The following is a 19,382-nucleotide window of genomic DNA, read 5'->3' as shown; positions in this document are numbered from 1 at the left end:
AAGCTCTTTGAAATATTAGCACTAGTTTGAGTGTCAAATGTGTGTGCATATATAGATTACATATGAGAAAGAAGTGTTTTATAAACTGAAAGTACTATACAAATGTTATTATTTTGGGGACATAGAACAGTTAGTCTGAGAAGAGATTAAAATTCACAGATAAAGTCCTGAAAAAGAGGATTCCTGAGTCCTTTAGAGTGAATCTGCCAGTTACTTGAATGTTTTATTCCAAGTAAAACTTTGCTGAGTAAAAGGAGTCAATATACCTCCAAGTTGTAACAAAATAGTTTATATAGCTTAAAATAATGAAAATAATTTACATATATGTCATTATATAAAATTAGTGCTTTCATGTGTATTATCTGATTCTCACAATAACAATAAAATTTGGAAATTAGGAATTTTGAGAAATTAAATGATTTACCTAAATTACCTATGAAGTGGCAGAGCCTAGATTAGAATTCAAATTCTGAGGTGTCTATTCTTTTTTTTTTAAAAAAAAGAAAACAAACGTACAATAAAAGAACATTTCAAAGAGACCATAACAAGGGAGTAAGAAAAAGACAACTAACTTAAGATAACTGCTTAACTTCCAACATGTTCCTACTTTACCCCAAGAAAGTTACATAATATAGCAACATTTCTGTGAACTTGTTCCTACTATATCCATCAGAAATTAACAGACCATAGTCATTTCTGGGCATCCCCAGAACGTTAAATAGCTTATCTGTTCTTCTTGGATTATTGTTCCCCCTTCCTTAATTGCTCTCTATTGCTAGTTCCCCTACATTCTACATTATAAACCATTTGTTTTACATTTTTCAAAGTTCACATTAGTGGTAGCATATAATATTTCTCTTTTTGTTCCTGGCTTATTTCGCTCAGCATTATGTCTTCAAGGTTCATCCATGTTGTTATATGTTTCACGAGATCGTTCCTTCTTACTGCCGCGTAGTATTCCATCGTGTGTATATACCACATTTTATTTATCCACTCATCTGTTGAAGGACATTTGGGTTGTTTCCATCTCTTGGCAATTGTGAATAATGCTGCTATGAACATTGGCGTGCAGATATCTGTTTGTGTCACTGCTTTCCGATCTTCCGGGTATATACCGAGAAGTGCAATCGCTGGATCGAATGGTAACTCTATATCTAGTTTTCTAAGGAACTGCCAGACTGACTTCCAGAGTGGCTGAACCATTATACAGTCCCACCAACAATGAATAAGAGTTCCAATTTCTCCACATCCCCTCCAGCATTTGTAGTTTCCTGTTTAATGGCAGCCATTCTAACCGGTGTTAGATGGTATCTCATTGTGGTCTTAATTTGCATCTCTCTAATAGCTAGTGAAGCTGAACATTTTTTCATGTGTTTCTTGGCCATTTGTATTTCCTCTTCAGAGAACTGTCTTTTCATATCTTTTGCCCATTTTATAATTGGGCTGTCTGTACTATTGTCATTGAGTTGTAGGATTTCTTTATATATGCAAGATATCAGTCTTTTGTCAGATACATGGTTTCCAAAAATTTTTTCCCATTGAGTTGGCTGCCTCTTTACCTTTCTGAGAAATTCCTTTGAGGTGCAGAAACTTCTAAGCTTGAGGAGTTCCCATTTATCTATTTTCTCTTTTGTTGCTTGTGCTTTGGGTGTAAAGTCTAGGAAGTGGCCGCCTAATACAAGGTCTTGAAGATGTTTTCCTACATTATCTTCTAGGAGTTTTATGGTACTTTCTTTTATATTGAGATCTTTGGTCCATTTTGAGTTAATTTTTGTGTAGGGTGTGAGGTAGGGGTCCTCTTTCATTCTTTTGGATATGGATATCCAACTCTCCCAGCCCCATTTCTTGAAAAGACCATTATGACTCAGTTCAGTGACTTTGGGGGCCTTATCAAAGATCAGTCGGCCATAGATCTGAGGGTCTATCGCTGAATTCTCAATTCGATTCCATTGATCTATATGTCTATCTTTGTGCCAGTACCATGCTGTTTTGGCAACTGTGGCTTTATAATAAGCTTCAAAGTCAGGGGGTGTAAGTCCTCCCACTTCGTTTTTCTTTTTTAGAGTGTCTTTAGCAATTCGAGGCATCTTCCCTTTCCAAATAAATTTGAGAACTAGCTTTTCCAAGTCTGCAAAGTAGGTTGTTGGAATTTTGATTGGGATTGCATTGATGTAGATGAGTTTGGGTAGAATTGACATCTTAATGACATTTAGCCTTCCTATCCATGAACATGGAATATTTTTCCATCTTTTAAGGTCCCCTTCTATTTCTTTTAGTAGAGTTATGTAGTTTTCTTTGTATAGGTCTTTTACATCTTTGGTTAAGTTGATTCCTAGGTACTTGATTTTTTTAGTTGCTATTGAAAATGGTATCTTTTTCTTGAGTGTCTCTTCAGTTTGTTCATTTCTAGCATATAGAAACATTACTGACTTATGTGCATTAATCTTGTATCCCGCTACTTTGCTAAATTTGTTTATTAGCTCTAGTAGCTGTATCGTCGATTTCTCAGGGTTTTCTAGATATAAGATCATATCATCTGCAAACAATGACAGTTTTACTACTTCTTTTCCAATTTGGATGCCTTTTATTTCTTTGTCTTGCTGGATTGCCCTGGCTAGCACTTCCAGCACAATGTTGAATAACAGTGGTGACAGCGGGCATCCTTGTCTTGTTCCTGATCTTAGAGGGAAGGCTTTCAGTCTCTCACCATTGAGTACTATGCTGGCTGTGGGTTTTTCATATATGCTCTTTATCATGTTGAGGAAGTTTCCTTCAATTCCTACCTTTTGAAGTGTTTTTATCAAAAAGGGATGTTGGATTTTGTCAAATGCTTTTTCAGCATCTATTGAGATGATCAATTGATTTTTCCCTTTTGACTTGTTAATGTGTTGTAATACATTGATTGATTTTCTTATGTTGAACCATCCTTGCATGCCTGGAATGAACCTCACTTGGTCATGGTGTATGATTTTTTTAATGTGTCTTTGGATTCGATTTGCAAGTATTTTGTTGAGGATTTTTGCATCTATATTCATTAGGGAGATTGGCCGGTAGTTTTCCTTTTTTGTAGCATCTTTGCCTGGTTTTGGTATTAGATTGATGTTAGCTTCATAAAATGAGTTAAGTAGTGTTCCATTTTCTTCAATGTTTTGAAAGAGTTTGAGTAAGATTGGTGTCAGTTCTTTCTGGAAAGTTTGGTAGAATTCCCCTATGAAGCCATCTGGCCCTGGGCATTTATTTGTGGGAAGATTTTTGATGACTGATTGGATCTCTGCTTGTGATGGGTTGGTTGAGGTCTTCTATTTCTTCTCTGGTCAGTCTAGGTTGTTCATATGTTTCCAGGAAATTGTCCATTTCTTCTACATTATCCAGTTTGTTGCCATACAGTTGTTCATAATATCCTCTTATAATTTTTTTAATTTCTTCAGGATCTGCAGTTATGTCACGTTTTTCATTCATTATTTTGTTTCTATGGGTCTTCTCTCTTTTTGATTTTGTCAGTCTAGCTAGGGGCTTGTCAATCTTGTTGATCTTCTCAAAGAACCAACTTTTGGTGATATTTATCCTCTCTATTGTTTTTTTGTTCTCTATGTCATTTATTTCTGCTTTAATCCTTGTTATTTCTTTTCTTCTACTTGGTTTAGGATTGGTTTGCTGTTCATTTTCTAGCTTCTTCAGTTGATCCATTAGTTCTTTGATTTTGGCTCTTTCTTCCTTTTTAATATATGCATTTAGTGCTATGAGGTGTCTATTCTTAAGTTAAATCTTTAAACATGTGTAGTCCCTTTATGCCAGTCCTGTAAGAGGAATCAAAGATTCAATAATAAATAATAATTTCCCCTAGGCAACTTTCAGGTAATTCAGTATGACTAAGGTATAAGAAGCAGCAACAGAAATTAAGACTAGAAAAATCTTCTAGATCCAAAATCAAAGATATATATTTTAAGATTATAAATACTGGATTTGAAATACAATGAATGCTACTTATGAAGTCTTAATGATTTCAAGTTTTAACAGTCAAGATGAATAAGTAGCAACTAGAAACTGGTATATTTGGAAAGAGCCACTTATTCTTAGTTGGACAGCTTTTCTAAATGTGTTGAAATGTATGCATGTAATTTGAAAATTTTGCGATGCATATGGTATAGTAATATTTTTCAAGAAAAAATTGTTCATTTGATGAGATCATTATCATCATATTAGCTAACACAGCTGTGTGCCAATTACTTTAAAGTATATCACACATTTATCTCATTTAATCCTCACAACAATCCTATGAAATTGGTATTTATATTAACCTCATTTGACAGACTAGAAAACAGAGACACAGAGAGGTTAAATCCACACAGCTATTAATTGGTTGTACCAGGATTCTAACCCAGGTTGTCTGGCTGGAAAATCTGTGCTTTTAACCACCACATTATCGATATTTCTTGGTGCCACCTGAGCAAATGTTATAGCCACTGTTACATACTTATATTTGAGATTATATATTCAACTATCTAAAGCTCTATTAACAGGCCTCTGTTTATTTGTTTATTAATTCTTAGATAAGAGTATGGGGGAATGGAAGTCATAATTTTCCAATATCAACCATTATTTGAGAAATTTCAGGGCAAAGTATGACCATTTACTAATTAAATATTGGCAGAAAAAGTTTTCAATAGATGCATTGGTAAAATATTAGAAGCAATTTGTCCACAATTATTGACATGAGGATCTGAATTTTAATAGTAATTTCTGAGAATGTAAAAGGTCTTGCTCTGTATTTTGTTTTAAACTGAGAAATGATTTGTGAATTGGAGAAAGAAAACTTTTCTTTTATTGTCTTGAATAAAGCAAAAGTAGAATGTGAAGATGGCATCAGTTGCATGACTACTCTTATATATATACATATATATATATATATATATATATATATATATATATATATATATATATAGTGTGTGTGTGGTTAAAATGCTATCTTTAGTTTCCATTCTTGTTATGTAAACGTTTTCATATTTATAAGTATGCTATTAAAAACAAAAAGTGCTCATGCTTCTGTAAAATAATTTTTCTGTATTTATTATTAGAGCATAACATCCCAAATTTTTAAAAAATTTGATTAAAGTTGCTGAAAGCAAAATGTAATTTTATTTAATTCTGGCCATTTTCCTAAAATAGAGTGGCACTTCTCTGAAATATATTATTAACCACAAAAACTTTGTTGCTACTAACTTTAATAAACATATTTTAGTTTTTTGATGGGGTTGAAAAAATTAAAATCATGTCTTTAAAATACATTGTAATTTGCCTTCAGATAGAGATAACCTCCCTGCCCCAGAATTAAAACCTGATTTTGTAAAAACTTTTTTTAAAAAAAAAAGTGTGAATCAATTACTAATCCGAGCTAATTTTTGTTTTCAAACATTCTCTCTCATACATACATACCTGTAATATTAAATAAGCAGAGAGTTATGTGATTTCTAAGCAATATTTAAGTAGACTATTGCTGTTTTTTTTTTGTTTGTTTTTTTTTTTTAGCTTTAAAAAATACATTTAACAAATGAGCTTTGTTTTTAGCTCTTCTATGCTTTATTTTCCCTAAAGGCTGCCACTAGTGTTCCCTTTTGCACACTCTTTTTTTTTTTTTCTTTTCATGATAGTGATTTTATTCTCCTCCACCCCCCAAAAATCCCCACATCCATGTCATACAAATTTGGATGATCAAATTCTAATATAAAATTATTATGTAATGGTTTTTCCCCTAAGTAGTAGAGTTGATGGCTCAGTCTGAAAAAGTGGGTATGCGAAAATATTTTTAAAGTGCTATGAGATTTTAGTAATTATTATAGTTGATCCAATATCCTATTGCTTCCAGTTTCAATGAGTATATTTATATATACAATACTTTTTTTCTTTGAATTTTTTTCTAAGGATAAGTTTTGAAGGGTTGTATTTGTAGGCCTTTAAACATTGTTTTTAATTGCTTTTAATACCTGTTGCCAAATATTTGAAAGACTTACAGAGCTTTACAGAGCTACATGCATGCAGGTGTCTGTTTGTTTTACCAAACCCTACCCAGATTAAGTTTTATTATTTAATAGTCTCTGATGTCAAGTCAGAATTATGTTTGCTTCCTTATTAACTTGAAATGCCCATATTGAGATGATTTTTCTTTTTTCAACTTTACCACTTGGCTTCTTTTTTTTCTGTGTGACATTTGAAGGAATATGAAAATCCCTTATCACCCACATTTCTTACAAATGTGAAAGGCCTGCTCTTTGAGTTTTATCCCTTGTCGTTTTATTTGTGTGGTTTAAAAAAAAAGTTTAATATGTCAAGTCCTGATGATATTTCTAGCTATCTGAAAATGATTGAATCAAGTAAGTTTTTTTCTCTCCCAGTGTTACCCACAGAACAATTTGACTTTTTTTCATAGGTAATAATATGTGTTCCTTTAATGATGAACATTTAAAGGAACTCCCTTGGAAATTCATTATAGAACAAGTGATTTTATTATACGTTTACTCTACTTTAGATTTTGATTGTTGCACTGTACTACAACTTGACAATATGCTTTTTTAAAAGTAGGAATCTTAACGTGACTTTGGATATTAGTATTTTCCCCTAAGTTTTTTTGATTTGAAAGTTTATATTTTGACATTGAGTGTACCTTTATAGTACTAAAATGTTTGCTGAATAGCTGACAAACCTTGTAACCTATAAGTAGGCTAGATAGATGTTATAAATTTTTAATACCAGAGTGTTTTTAAATGGAGAGTTTTAAGAAATAAGGAAATCATAAGAGATGTCAAGATGCATAAGGATGAACATTTGGAAAGACTTGCTGAGTCATTAATGTAAAGCTGCTTGGCATATAGAGTATGTTACCATATTTTTAAAGGTTAACATTTGATCATACCCTTTTCACCATATTCCAAACATATATGTAAATTTGCTTTTCCTCAATGGTTTTTTCAAATTATAGACTCTTAAGGTATTTAATTATAGAAGGCTATGTGCACTTCTCTCAAATTTTCTTACTAACCCAGCTTTCTAATATTATGTTAGAAATGGGAATATTTTTTAAAAAATGGAAAGCCATTTCAGAAGATGAGTTATATAATTGAAAATATTTCTTATAAAAATCCAAAATATATTTAAAAAGTGGGAGTCAAAAGGGTATATAAATACTATGATCTAAACCTTATTAACAACAACAAAAATGAAACCACACACAAGTATGGCAGATAACCATCAATATTTGTGGGAAAAAAGACTAGAAGGAAATACATTAATATTCAGCAGGTATTACCTGAGTGATATATCAGGTAGGTTTGTAATTTTATTCTGTTTTCTGTGTTTTCCTAAATCTTCCACAATAAGTATATATTATGTTTATAATTAGGTAGAAAGTGTTTTTAAAAGAAAAGAATTTCTCATAGTATTTCCTCTTAAATAGCATATCCAGATTTTAAGCTGATACAGTTAAGGTCTTACAAGGAGCGTTAGTAATCTGTCTGTAACTTGATATGTTCCTCCTGGCTTTCCTATGCACAAAAATTCCTTCAAACAGTGATCCTGGAAGTGGGGGATTTCATTCTGTTTTAGTTAGGGTCTCTGTTTTAGTTGAAGTTAAGTAAATTCACATATTAAGCTTTTAGAAATAAGAGTTGGTTTGCTAGAAGTATTAAGTCTTGCAGCCTACCAAAAAAGAAGAAAACAAAAAACAATAAACTGTCTTAGCCAAAATCAAATTTAAGTACTTGTTTTAAAATATTGTTTTTTAATTTCATGATACATAGCCTTTTTACGATGTGAAATTGTTATATTGACTTTCAGGCATTTCTTATTAAGAGACTCCAGGAATTTTGAAAATGACACAAATTATTTAAATTTTAATGTAAACAGGCCAAATTTTAGTATTGTTTGTTTTATAATTGAACCCTTGAACTTGAAATTAAAATACCCTTAAAGTTCAAGGGTACTTTTATTTGTATAATACCTTTAACTTATTTTAACATAGGATACTTAATGGCTATAATTATTGTTGTTGCTTTTTCACTTAAAATGGAGTAAGTAAATATGTAATTATGACATTCTTTGCTGAAATATTAGTTTCTTAATCCACTTTGCCTCTTAAAAAGGAAATAAAAATGGTCGAGCCAGAAGGAAAATGAATAGTTAATCGTGGAGGAGGAGAAAACATAGCTCGGTACTTTGACTAGAGGCAGCTGGGGAAGTGACGTCCTGTAGCATTTGCTGTTCTAGAAAGTACAGAGACACGTAGTGAAAATGGGAAGATCTAAAAGGAGGCCGTCTCCTGTGTAGTGTATATTTATCTGTAAGTGAGCTCTTGGGGAAGGAATTAAATACAGAAACGCTGTCTGCTTGCTGCCTTAAGACAGCTAGCTGAATTGCTGATTTACTTTAACTTTTAAAATACCCAGCTTGGTTTCTTTTTCTTAGAATCATTGTATTGCTAAGACTGGGGACGCTGTTTTCTTTTATAAAGGGAAATCTAAGTTCCTTTCAAGGCATTCGAAATGGGGAAAGACTATTATTGCATTTTGGGAATCGAAAAAGGAGCTTCAGATGAAGATATTAAAAAGGCTTACCGCAAACAAGCCCTCAAATTTCATCCGGACAAGAACAAGTCTCCTCAGGCAGAGGAAAAATTTAAAGAGGTCGCAGAAGCTTATGAAGTATTGAGTGATCCTAAAAAGAGAGAAATATATGATCAGTTTGGGGAGGAAGGTAAGTATTCTGTGTATATCTTGCTGTCTTTCCATCTCTCTTTTTTTTCCTTCCTCTCTTTCTCAGCCTTACTAATTATCATTATTTTGGATATATCAAATGTAGAAAGACAATAGATAAAAACAAGATTTTATCCTGGATCATATGATCAATATTATGTAGTAGTAATAAAATATTTGCCTTTTTAATGTATTTTAGCATTTTTATTATACATATTCTGCTAGATTTATGTTAACATTGTATATTTCTGAGACGTTAAATTCCATACCCATTAATGAATTATGTCAAAAGTCTTATGCAACCTGTTTTGTTTTCTAATGAATTTTCTTCCAGAACCAATAAAGAACCTTCAGTCATTTAAAATCTTAAGATTGGCAGATTAAACTCTGGGTAGTTTATATTTTACCCACAAAAATAAAAAAGTTTTTTGCCTTTCTTATGGCAAAGCTAGTTCAGACTGAACAAGACAGAGTCATCTCTTAGAAGCTGAAGGCGCAGGCATTTAGCCTCTAGTTGTTTTTGGCATTCTGCCTAGAGAGGAAAGAATTTTCCTGATGTCATAAAATACCAGAACAAGTTTTTAGCTCAATTGTAGACAGTAATTGTGTGCCAACAAAATAAGTTCTCAGAAATACAATTTTTAACCTAAAATGGCCACCCCTACTTAGAACATTTTTAAATTTACTTTTAGGTAACATAATTTCTTTTAAAATCTTACTATCTAGATATAGAGGAAAGCATGACAACTTCCCTTTCCTCTCCCTGCCATACTTTTGTTTCTTGCATGGTGAGATCAGAAACTAATGGAACACAGTAAATGGGAGTAATTTAAATTATCTTTTTATCATTCTGGAATGTAAATCGTTTATTCATCATCTCCATATAAATTCAGAAAGCACCTTCTTATTAATATAGCTATAAAGTAAGATTATTTTAAATTGCTAATAAAAAAACTTAATTCTTTCAGATTCTGTAATTTTCAACTTTTAGAATCAGCACTAAGTTAATATTTGCTTTTCTCCCAAAGTGTTTTCTTTTAAATTATTATAGTTATGAAAAGTTTTTGTATCCCTTTGTTTCCTTTAGTGCATTTAATGTTAAAATTTCCCAATTAGAAATAGATCCTTAGAATACCGTGAAGTAGTGACTATGCTCATTTTGAGTTAAAAAAAAAAAAGTTAAATTTAGACAAGCAAAGTGATTGTATGTAGAGGATTTCTGTTTTTTTTTTTTTATCTGTAAGTTGTCAAAATTTAGCCTTATTGAAATTTATGCTGCTGGTTTTGGTGTGATAAGGATCTTCAGTATCAGGGTCTTAAAAATTAAATGTCAAAAATGCAAATAATAGGCAAGTCAACCCCTGCGGAATAATACCATGTTCCCTAAGGCCATACCACTCAGAATACCATGGTCCCATTCATCTCAAAAGCTAAGCAGGATTCTGAGATACTACTAACATTATACTACTCTTTCTGAAGAAGTTATTTTGTAATTTTGTAAAGAAATCTATAAACATGTAGCAGCATTATAAATTCCCAAGGAATAGCAGATATCCACTGCTTTGAATCTAAGATATTTGGCCATATGTCACTGATAGCTCAAGTTTGGCTATGACTAAGTCATAGGATTCAGTGTTTATTTAGGATATTTGTCTTTAGAATTTTCATGTGACCAAATGATACATTTTCTTGGTTTACTGTTACCTCTTAATAGTGCTCTTCTTGAGTGATATTTTTGCAGTTTAATTTTTACTGATCATCGCCAGTGAGTAAAATTCTAAAAAACTAAAGCAGGGTCATCTGTACACTCTGAATTTTTATTCCTTCTTCACTCTAAAAATTGATACATGCAATAAGAATAAAGAGTAAGGGGAGAATAAGTTTTTTAAAGCATCAAAATATATTTTTCAGAAATATTCTCTAGCAATAGGTTACTTGAAAGTATGGTTGGATTAAAGTTACTTGAATTATTTTTTAGAAATTATCCTTCCTACATAGAAAAGTTATATTTATTTGCCCTTTATTTAGAATATCTCATTAATTATTTTTTAAAAAAAAAAGAAAAAAAAACTCTTAGTACATTGTGAAAGTGTGGGGAAACATTCTTTCTCTTTGCCTTTCATTGATCTGTTTGTGCCTGCAGGCCTAATACCATAGCCTAAGAGGTTTCCTCACAAGTAACAAAACACTGAATTTTAGGAATGTGGAACACTACTTATATACCAGATTTTCTTTCTTTCTTTTTTTTCAGTTATTATACTTGCATGATTTGAAGTCTGAAACAGTGGGAATAGGAACTATGAACTGTCAAAGAGTATGGATTGAATATGCTAAATTTAGATATTTAAGAACTATGAGAACTAGTAATCCTGTTCATTCATGTTCTGAAAATCTCTAATTTAAAACATTGGGTTAAAAAGTTGGATAAAAATAGAGATGTTTCAGACTCACCATATGACCCAGCAATTCCACTCTTAGGAATCTGTACAAGTGAAATGAAAACGCATGCCCATACAATATGAATGTTCATAGTAGCATTGTTTATAACTGCCTCAAACTGGAAATAATCCAAAAGTCCCATCACCTGGTGAATGGATAAACAAAATGTGGTATATACATATAATGGAATATTATTCAGAAATTTAAAGGACTGATCTCTTGAAACATGCTAACACAGGGATGAACCTCAAAAACTATGCTGTGTCTCTTTGACTACCATCACTAAAGTGGCGGCCATCAAAATGAAGTTGAAGTTCAATCCTTTTGTGACTTGTGACCAGAGCAAGAATAGTAAAAGGCAGAGACGGATCAATGCCTGAAGCTTCCCACATTCACAAGTAGATTATTTCTTCCCCTTTTTACAAGGAACTGAGATAGAAATACATTCTTCAAACCATACCCATCCGAAAGGATGAAGTAGTTCAGGTTGTACGGGGACAGTACAAAGGTCAGCAAATTGGCAAAGTAATCCAGGTTTATAGGAAGAAATATGCTATCTACATTGAACAGGCACCATGGGAGAAGGCTAATCACACAACTCTCCATGGGGCATTCACCCCCAGCAAGGTGGTTATCACTAGGCTAAAACTAGACAAAGATCCTCAAAAGCCAAAACTTGCCAATAGGAAAAGAAAAGGGCAAATGTACGGAAGAAGAAATTGAGAAGATGCAGGAATAAAATAATCTATGTACAAATTACATTAAAAACTGCTAATTGAAAAAAGCCAGATAGAAAATCTGATGTATGATTTTATGATGGTGTATAATTTTATTTATGTGAAATGTTTAGAAAAGGCAAATTTATAGGGAAATCAGTGGTTGTCTGGGACTGAAGGTGGAGTGGAGATTACAGACAGGTACTAGGGAGCTCTTTTGGGGTGATGGACATGTTCTAAAATTAGATTGTGATGATAGTTGCGTAACTATAAATTTACTAAAATTATTGAATTGTGTGTTTAAAATGGGTGAATTTTATGGTATGTAATAAATAAAGCTATTAAAAATAGAGAAGTTTTATCTATATTTGGACCATTTGAAAACAAAAAACACAGAACTACAGAAACTTGAAATCAGACTTTGAATCAGTCTCTCTCCTAAAAGTGTTGAGTTTAGTTCTGAATAGCTTAGTGGACATCAATAGAGTTTGCATTAAAAGATTTTCAAAAACACATCCTTATAGTTAGGATATTTATTCCTATTCTCTAACATTTCGTTTTCCTTATGCATTTCTTTCTTTGGTTATTGTTTATAGTTTACTCAATGATTTACTTCAAACACTCAAAGATAGTATTTTATATGATCAAAATTCTGTTTAGTAGATTATTCTTTATATTAGATTGCTTCTGTTATTTAATATATTTAAGAAACTGGATCTCTATTTACCGTGTTTCGAAAAATATGTAAGTAATTTGGATTTTTATAAGTCAAAAATTGTTTAAAGGCTCTCATTCTAGTAACTCTCTGTAAGCTTCCTTTTGCATATTAGATTTCCTTAAAATAAGAGTTGTTAAAGTTCTATCATTTTCTCTTTGAAATCCTAATTCTTCTCCAGTATTTCTCTTTTGGATAAAGTATTAGTCAGTTCAACCACCTAGTGGAAATCGTTCTCATAGATAGTATCCCAAACACATATTTGTTTTTGGATTGCAGATTGTTTAGTTGGTTGTTTAATAGCAGTCCTCCTAAAGCATAGGTTAATGTTGATTCTTGAGTTCATTCCTTGGTCACACAAAATGGTGTCTAGAAAATATTTTGGGTAGCAAAGGGATTCCAGTTAAATATTAATATTTTCCATGAGCAGTTGAAATGTAAGTAATTAAGAGTTGACTCTACAGTTGAAATGCTAGGCCATGCAAATGATACATTATCATATCTATAACATAATTCATGTTATATCATAATGGCATGAATTTGGGTAGGATTTCTCAATCTTTATCACAGTAGCCTTGTCCTTTGTCTCAGCTATGTATTTGACTATTTAGTGTCTAGGAAAACCTCAAAGCTTCATTGGAGGCTTTTGTCAGCTTTGATAAATGAGTCACTTCAGACTGTATTAATTTCTCAGGGCCTCTGTAATCCTGATTGAATTACCATTTTTGGCAGAGGAGGGAAGGGATTTTAGGGAAAAGCCAAACCCATGATGTAATAACTTAAAATATTCTTTCTTTTCATTAATCCATTTTGGGTCCAAAACATTTAGATCTTATCTTGTAGGGGGTTAGATTGGCAAGCTAATTTACTCAATTTATTAATACTCTGTTAAATTACTGTATTCAGATGTATGGGATGAAAGAGAAAATGGTTGAAATAATTTAAGCTTGGTTTAGTCACATTGTCATTACCTTGAGTAATAAACACATCCTGTCATTTTAAAAAAAATTGTCACTAGCTTATTAACATCTGGAGTTACCATAACTATACACTAAAATTTATAAAAAGTTTTAGATGAGTCATATGTTGAAAGTTCTTTTCCTGCTTACACTTTTCATTCTGTTTCTACATAGAATTTCCCTAACTACTATTTGGATATATCATCCAATACATATTTTGACAATTCTCAGATTATTAGATCTCTCTTGGTCCCTCTAGATTTCTATTCATGGATAAAGGTGAACATTGAGATATCAACTGAGATTGTATTAGATGAAGTAGAGTACATATATGCTTTTTAATGGGAGAAGTCAAATATAGAATAAAACATATGGAAAGCTAGGTCTCCTTGAAAGCATGTTGAATATTTCCAGTGGAGTTTTTAATTATTAAATCCCTTATATATGTGTATGAGTGATTATATACATGTATACACACAATGCTTTTGCTCCTGTCTTCTTCTCTATCCTGGTATTCAGGATACCTTTTTTATAGTTTTGATTTAGGAGGACATTAAGAAATAGTTCATTTCTTCATTTAATAAACATGAGTGCCTGTCATGTTTCAGCCTTATGTGCATGAACAATACAAAAATGAATAAAACATATTTCCTGCCCTCAGATTACTCACTGTTTGGACATATGAGAGAATACTGGAATCTCCAAATATAATCGCTTGAATTTTTCATGGTTTTACAATTTTTAGCACCTGTGTCTGTTTGTTTCCTTGGTCAGGAATGCCCTTAAGGCTCACTCAGAAACTTAGCTGATACTTTAATATAAATTCTTGTCAATATTGGTACCTTAAAAGATCTCTATACTATTGTTTTGTGGGTCTTAGTTGAAACATTTCTTTGGTCTGTAGTGGAAAATGCTGTTTCAAATATATAATCTCCTGTGAGCTACGTATTACTCGTTGAACATTAGAGCAAATGAGAGGATTTTTGACCATGCGGTAGTGAGAAAGGGTCACTAACTCGCTGTCTGAAGTAGGTTGTCCACAGTGAACAGAAATAACCAGTCTAAAGGCCTTCATGTCAAGAGGGCTTACAGCTCCTGGCTTAAGTCTTTTTGCATGCTATTGAAATTAACACTATCAAATATTATGCCTAGATAAACAATTTTGGTATCTAGGATAGAGATAACAATTTGGTGTCTAAAAATATATTTTTCAGAGGGTGTTCTCATTATTACAATTTTTTCCCTTTCTGCCACATAAAGAGCCCTATTTTAACAGTAAAAGATCTGAAATAAAGCTTGTTAATATACATATGGTATTTTATATTATTAATTGTACTATTGTTATAATGATAATTAAAAATTTAGGTTCTATATCTTCCATTGGTTACTGCTGGCCGTTCAACTGACATCTTTTAAAAACTTAAATTTATACGCCTTAGTATGCCAAAGCAGTAGTTTATGAGATTAGAAGTTCCCAATTTTATTGTTTTTCTTATTCATCTGTGGAATAAAGCTTCAGGAATAAAAAGTTTTTGAAAGCTTTTTTCTAATCATGCTTATCTCTTTCATTTAGGGTTGAAAGGAGGAGCAGGAGGTACTGATGGACAAGGAGGTACCTTCCGATACACCTTTCATGGTGATCCTCATGCCACATTTGCAGCATTTTTTGGAGGTTCCAACCCCTTTGAAATTTTCTTCGGAAGGCGGATGGCTGGTGGTAGAGATTCTGAAGAAATGGAATTAGATGGAGATCCTTTTAATGCCTTTGGATTCAGCATGAATGGATATCCAAGAGACAGGAATTCTGTAGGGCCATCCCGCCTCAAACAAGATCCTCCAGTTATTCATGAACTCAGAGTATCACTTGAAGAAATATATAGTGGTTGTACCAAACGGATGAAGATTTCTCGGAAAAGATTAAATCCTGATGGAAGGAGTTATAGATCTGAGGACAAAATTCTCACAATTGAGATTAAAAAAGGGTGGAAAGAAGGCACCAAAATTACTTTTCCAAGGGAAGGAGATGAAACACCGAATAGTATTCCTGCAGACATTGTTTTTATCATTAAAGATAAAGATCACCCAAAATTTAAAAGGGATGGATCAAATATAATTTATTCTGCTAAAATTAGTTTACGGGAGGTAAGTTAGTAGGACCTAGAACTTCTGAGGCCAAACAAAATATGCAGCTGATCTTTGGGAATTTATCTAAATAATAATTAACATTTATTCTAATTACTACACATATTTAAAGTTCTCATAACAATACTCTGAGGTATTACTACTATTTATACCTGTTTTATGAATGAGATTATATTTTCTAAGTTATTAACAACTTAACAACTTAAATATAAATTTTAAGTGCTAACTAGATAATATACTGTGGTACCTAATACTGGTTTAACGCCATTCTATTTGACAAGTATGGTTTATGAGATCTGGATTGGTAATTTCATCACATTAGTCCTTTTATAGATATTTCCAAAATGGTTAATTTGGAGCTGTAATTGTATAACAAAAAAAGGTCTTAAAAGACAAAAAAAAAATTATAAGGGTACTGCTTTAATACATGAATCCTTATTTGTACTATTTCTCAAATTTGATTGTAACCCTACATACATGGTCATATCTGTCCCCTGCTTAAAATTCTTAAGTGGCTCCACATAGCATTTACCACAAAGTCCACACTCTACCTTAAAATTAAAGGTCATTTTTAATTTGATTAATACCCTTTAATGCATATGCATTTCCCTGTTTTCTCAATTATTATCTTGAATACCTTTGTGTCATTGTCTGAACTCTATTCTATTGAACACTATTGTTCCTCATTCTGCTCCTGTAGCTGCTACAGGGCCAATGCATAGCCCAAGCATTCTGTACTCTCAGAAGGTCAGGGAGTAAGTCGATGCCTTTCCTCACAGAAGACCTTTGTCCGTACCTCTGTGCCAGCATTATACGGTATTATTGCTTATTTGCTTATGTGTCTCTTCCATTAAATTGTGCATTCTTTGAGGTGACGTCTTGTGTCCCTATTTCCTGAATGCTCAGCATCTCACAGGAATGTTTGGCATATAGTAGGCCCTCGACAAACATTTGTCAAGCAAAACAATAAATACATTTTTTGTCCCGTTTTCCCTCCAGGGAAGTAGATGGTTCTGTCCTGTTCTTTCCGGTCCTGCATTTCCCCATGTTCTCCTCCCATTCCAACCCTACTTTTTGAATGTTGTAATAGGAACCTCAAATGTATTCTTTTCATTCCAGGGCATTGTGGAAGGCATCTTTTACTTCCTCTCTCTTTCCTATTTTCTTCCCTTTTCTTTTAACTGTATTCTTTGTAGCATGTGTGATTATGCATATCTTGAAGGGATTTTTCTAATGGGAAAAAAAATTTTATACATACTGATATTCTTTGGGATGTTAAAAATTTGCTTAGTGGTGTCACTTCTCACCTGACCATTTTTTGTTTAGTCTTCTAAGTTTGAAGTTCATTCATTAATTTTATCTTATTTGGCCCATTTTAGGCATTGTGTGGCTGCTCAATTAATGTGCCAACAATGGATGGAAGAACCATACCTATGTCAATAAATGATATTGTAAAACCTGGAATGAGGAGAAGAATTATTGGATATGGGCTGCCATTTCCAAAAAATCCAGACCAACGTGGTGACCTTCTAATAGAATTTGAGGTGTCTTTCCCAGATACTATAGCCTCATCGTCCAAAGAAATACTTAGGAAACATCTTCCTGCCTCATAGAATGAAGAACTCTGTTACCCATTTTGATAAGGCACTGAAAATATAAAAGGACTGGCAGTTTACTGATGTAGATGTGAATTCTGTATAAAGATGTGTAAATTCTTTTGAGGGCTCATTAAATTGCATGAATAGAGATGGGTCAAATAAATAGGCAAAAGGGATTTTTACAGTTATCAATGAAGAGAAAACCACTCACTAAATTTTATTTCATTTCTCCAAAATCAGAAATTTTTAGTATTTTGCTTACATGTAAAAGTTAATTGTTTTTGTGGAGCCAGTATATTTATATTTTTAATAAAGTACTAGACTATCGAAGTACTTTATTTCTTCCATCTTTAGATTGTCGGTATGATAGATTCCCATTTGTAGTGGAAATTAGAATTCTTAACTAAACTATACATGTGATGTGTATTTTAAGAAGAGAACAAAAACCTAAGTCATTTGGAAATGTGGTTATCTAGATTTAAATAATCATCTAAATTGTTTCTGTAGGGCTGGTACCCAGTAAAAGATTATCTTGATGCGTATGTTTCACCATTTTTATTTTTAAATTATGCTCTAGCATTTCTTAATAACATAATTGCAGCGTTCTTAAGATAGACCTTTTCTTCATAAAATGGATATTAATGGCAGTTTATCTCCTGTGGAAATCCCAGTTGCCTGAATTAACTATTTTAGAAATAGGCTGTGTTTAAAATGCCATATGTAATCTTATGCAAGTCAACTATATATCTTGGATATATAACTTAATAAATTATAGGCTCATTTTATTGTCCACTAGTTTAAAATAATTTAACAATGAATGTGTTTTTAGAAGATATAATACTGTTATTTGGAATTAATTTTCCAATTACACAATCTTCTATAACTTACTCATAATATGCGATATATACCTTATGCAATTTCCCTAAAAGGAATAAACTTCCACTGTGGTGTTAAACCAAAATATGGGGAAAATGGACACTAACTGCTGCTTATGGATAATGTTGCTACTACTTGTTATGCATATAAATATTTTTATTTTTCATATGTATAGATTGCATTTCTTAGGTGTTTAATTTTTTAAATATATTTATGTTTAAAACTTTCTTCTGTTTTTGTCTTCTGTTTTATAACTGTAGTGAGAATGATGTTTTGAAACAAAGTTTTTGGTTAAAAAATGATTTCAGAATGATTCATATATATACAAGGCATTCTAACTATCCCTTTTAACAGAATATGAAATCTTTTAGAAATTCAATATGAATAAGTAAAGAAAACCATATAGTTTTAAAATGACAGCTTTATTGAGATACATTTATATACTATAAAGTTCACCCTTTTATTATGTACAGTTCAGTGGTTTTAGTATATTCACAGAGTTGTACAACCATTATGCACTTTCTAATTCCAGAACATTTTTGTTACCCCAAAAAGAAACTCCATATCCATTAGCAGCCATTCCCCATTCCCCACTTCTTCCAGCCCCTGGCAACTACTAACCTACTTTTGTATGGATTTGCCTATTCCAGACATTTCATATAAATGGAATCAGACAATATGTGTTCTTTTGTGCTGGCTTCTTTCATTTAGCATAATGTATTCATGGTTCATACATGTTGTAGCATGTATCAGTACTTTATACCTTTTAAAATTAGTGAAGTTGTGGGTTTACACAAAAGTCATGCATAAAATACAAGGTTCCCATATACCACCCTATGATTGACACCTTGCATTGACTTCATTCTTTTTTGTGGCTGAATAATATTCCATTGCATTGATATATATACAATTTGAGAACTTTAAATCCAATCAGGTCTTTGGATACCTGGTATAGTTTTGAAGTACTGTAGATTCCAGTAAATTCATTGATAACGATGTTTATCCATCTTTCCTACCACAAGTTGCTTATGTTAAAAAGAATGACTCTAGAGTCCAGAAGTAAACCCATACACATCTATAACTAACTGAATTTTGACAAGGGTGCCAAGTGCATTCAATGGGGAAAAAATAGTCTCCTGAACAAATGGTGCTGGGACAATTGGATATCTACTTGAAACAGAATGAAGTTGGACCCC

The 19,382-nt window shown here is 32.2% G+C and overlaps 1 protein-coding gene and 1 pseudogene across 4 annotated transcripts in view; both read left to right on the top strand.

Annotated features, from left to right (window-relative positions):
- DNAJB4 (DnaJ heat shock protein family (Hsp40) member B4) overlaps positions 1-18,413 on the top strand; it is a 55,318-nt gene extending 36,905 nt beyond the window's left edge. For 2 of the 4 annotated variants that reach the window (XM_037826842.1, XM_037826841.1), the window contains 3 exons: positions 8,501-8,742; positions 15,144-15,712; positions 17,092-18,413. In XM_037826842.1, the coding sequence (XP_037682770.1) occupies positions 8,532-8,742; positions 15,144-15,712; positions 17,092-17,325 (1,014 nt within the window). In that variant the 5' untranslated portion in view covers positions 8,501-8,531 and the 3' untranslated portion in view covers positions 17,326-18,413. Of the gene's footprint in view, positions 1-8,076; positions 8,743-15,143; positions 15,713-17,091 lie in introns of those variants that run through there. The other 2 variants (XM_037826840.1, XM_037826843.1) reach the window with 2 other exon arrangements.
- LOC119527137 lies at positions 8,755-15,063 on the top strand (annotated as a pseudogene).
- Positions 18,414-19,382: the final 969 nt, after the last annotated feature.

Source organism: Choloepus didactylus, chromosome 2 (genome assembly GCF_015220235.1).
Source record: "Choloepus didactylus isolate mChoDid1 chromosome 2, mChoDid1.pri, whole genome shotgun sequence".
NCBI classification, from domain to species: Eukaryota; Metazoa; Chordata; class Mammalia; order Pilosa; family Megalonychidae; genus Choloepus; species Choloepus didactylus.
The sequence above is the reverse complement of the archived record's forward strand: the minus strand, read 5'-3'. Positions and strand labels throughout refer to the sequence as shown.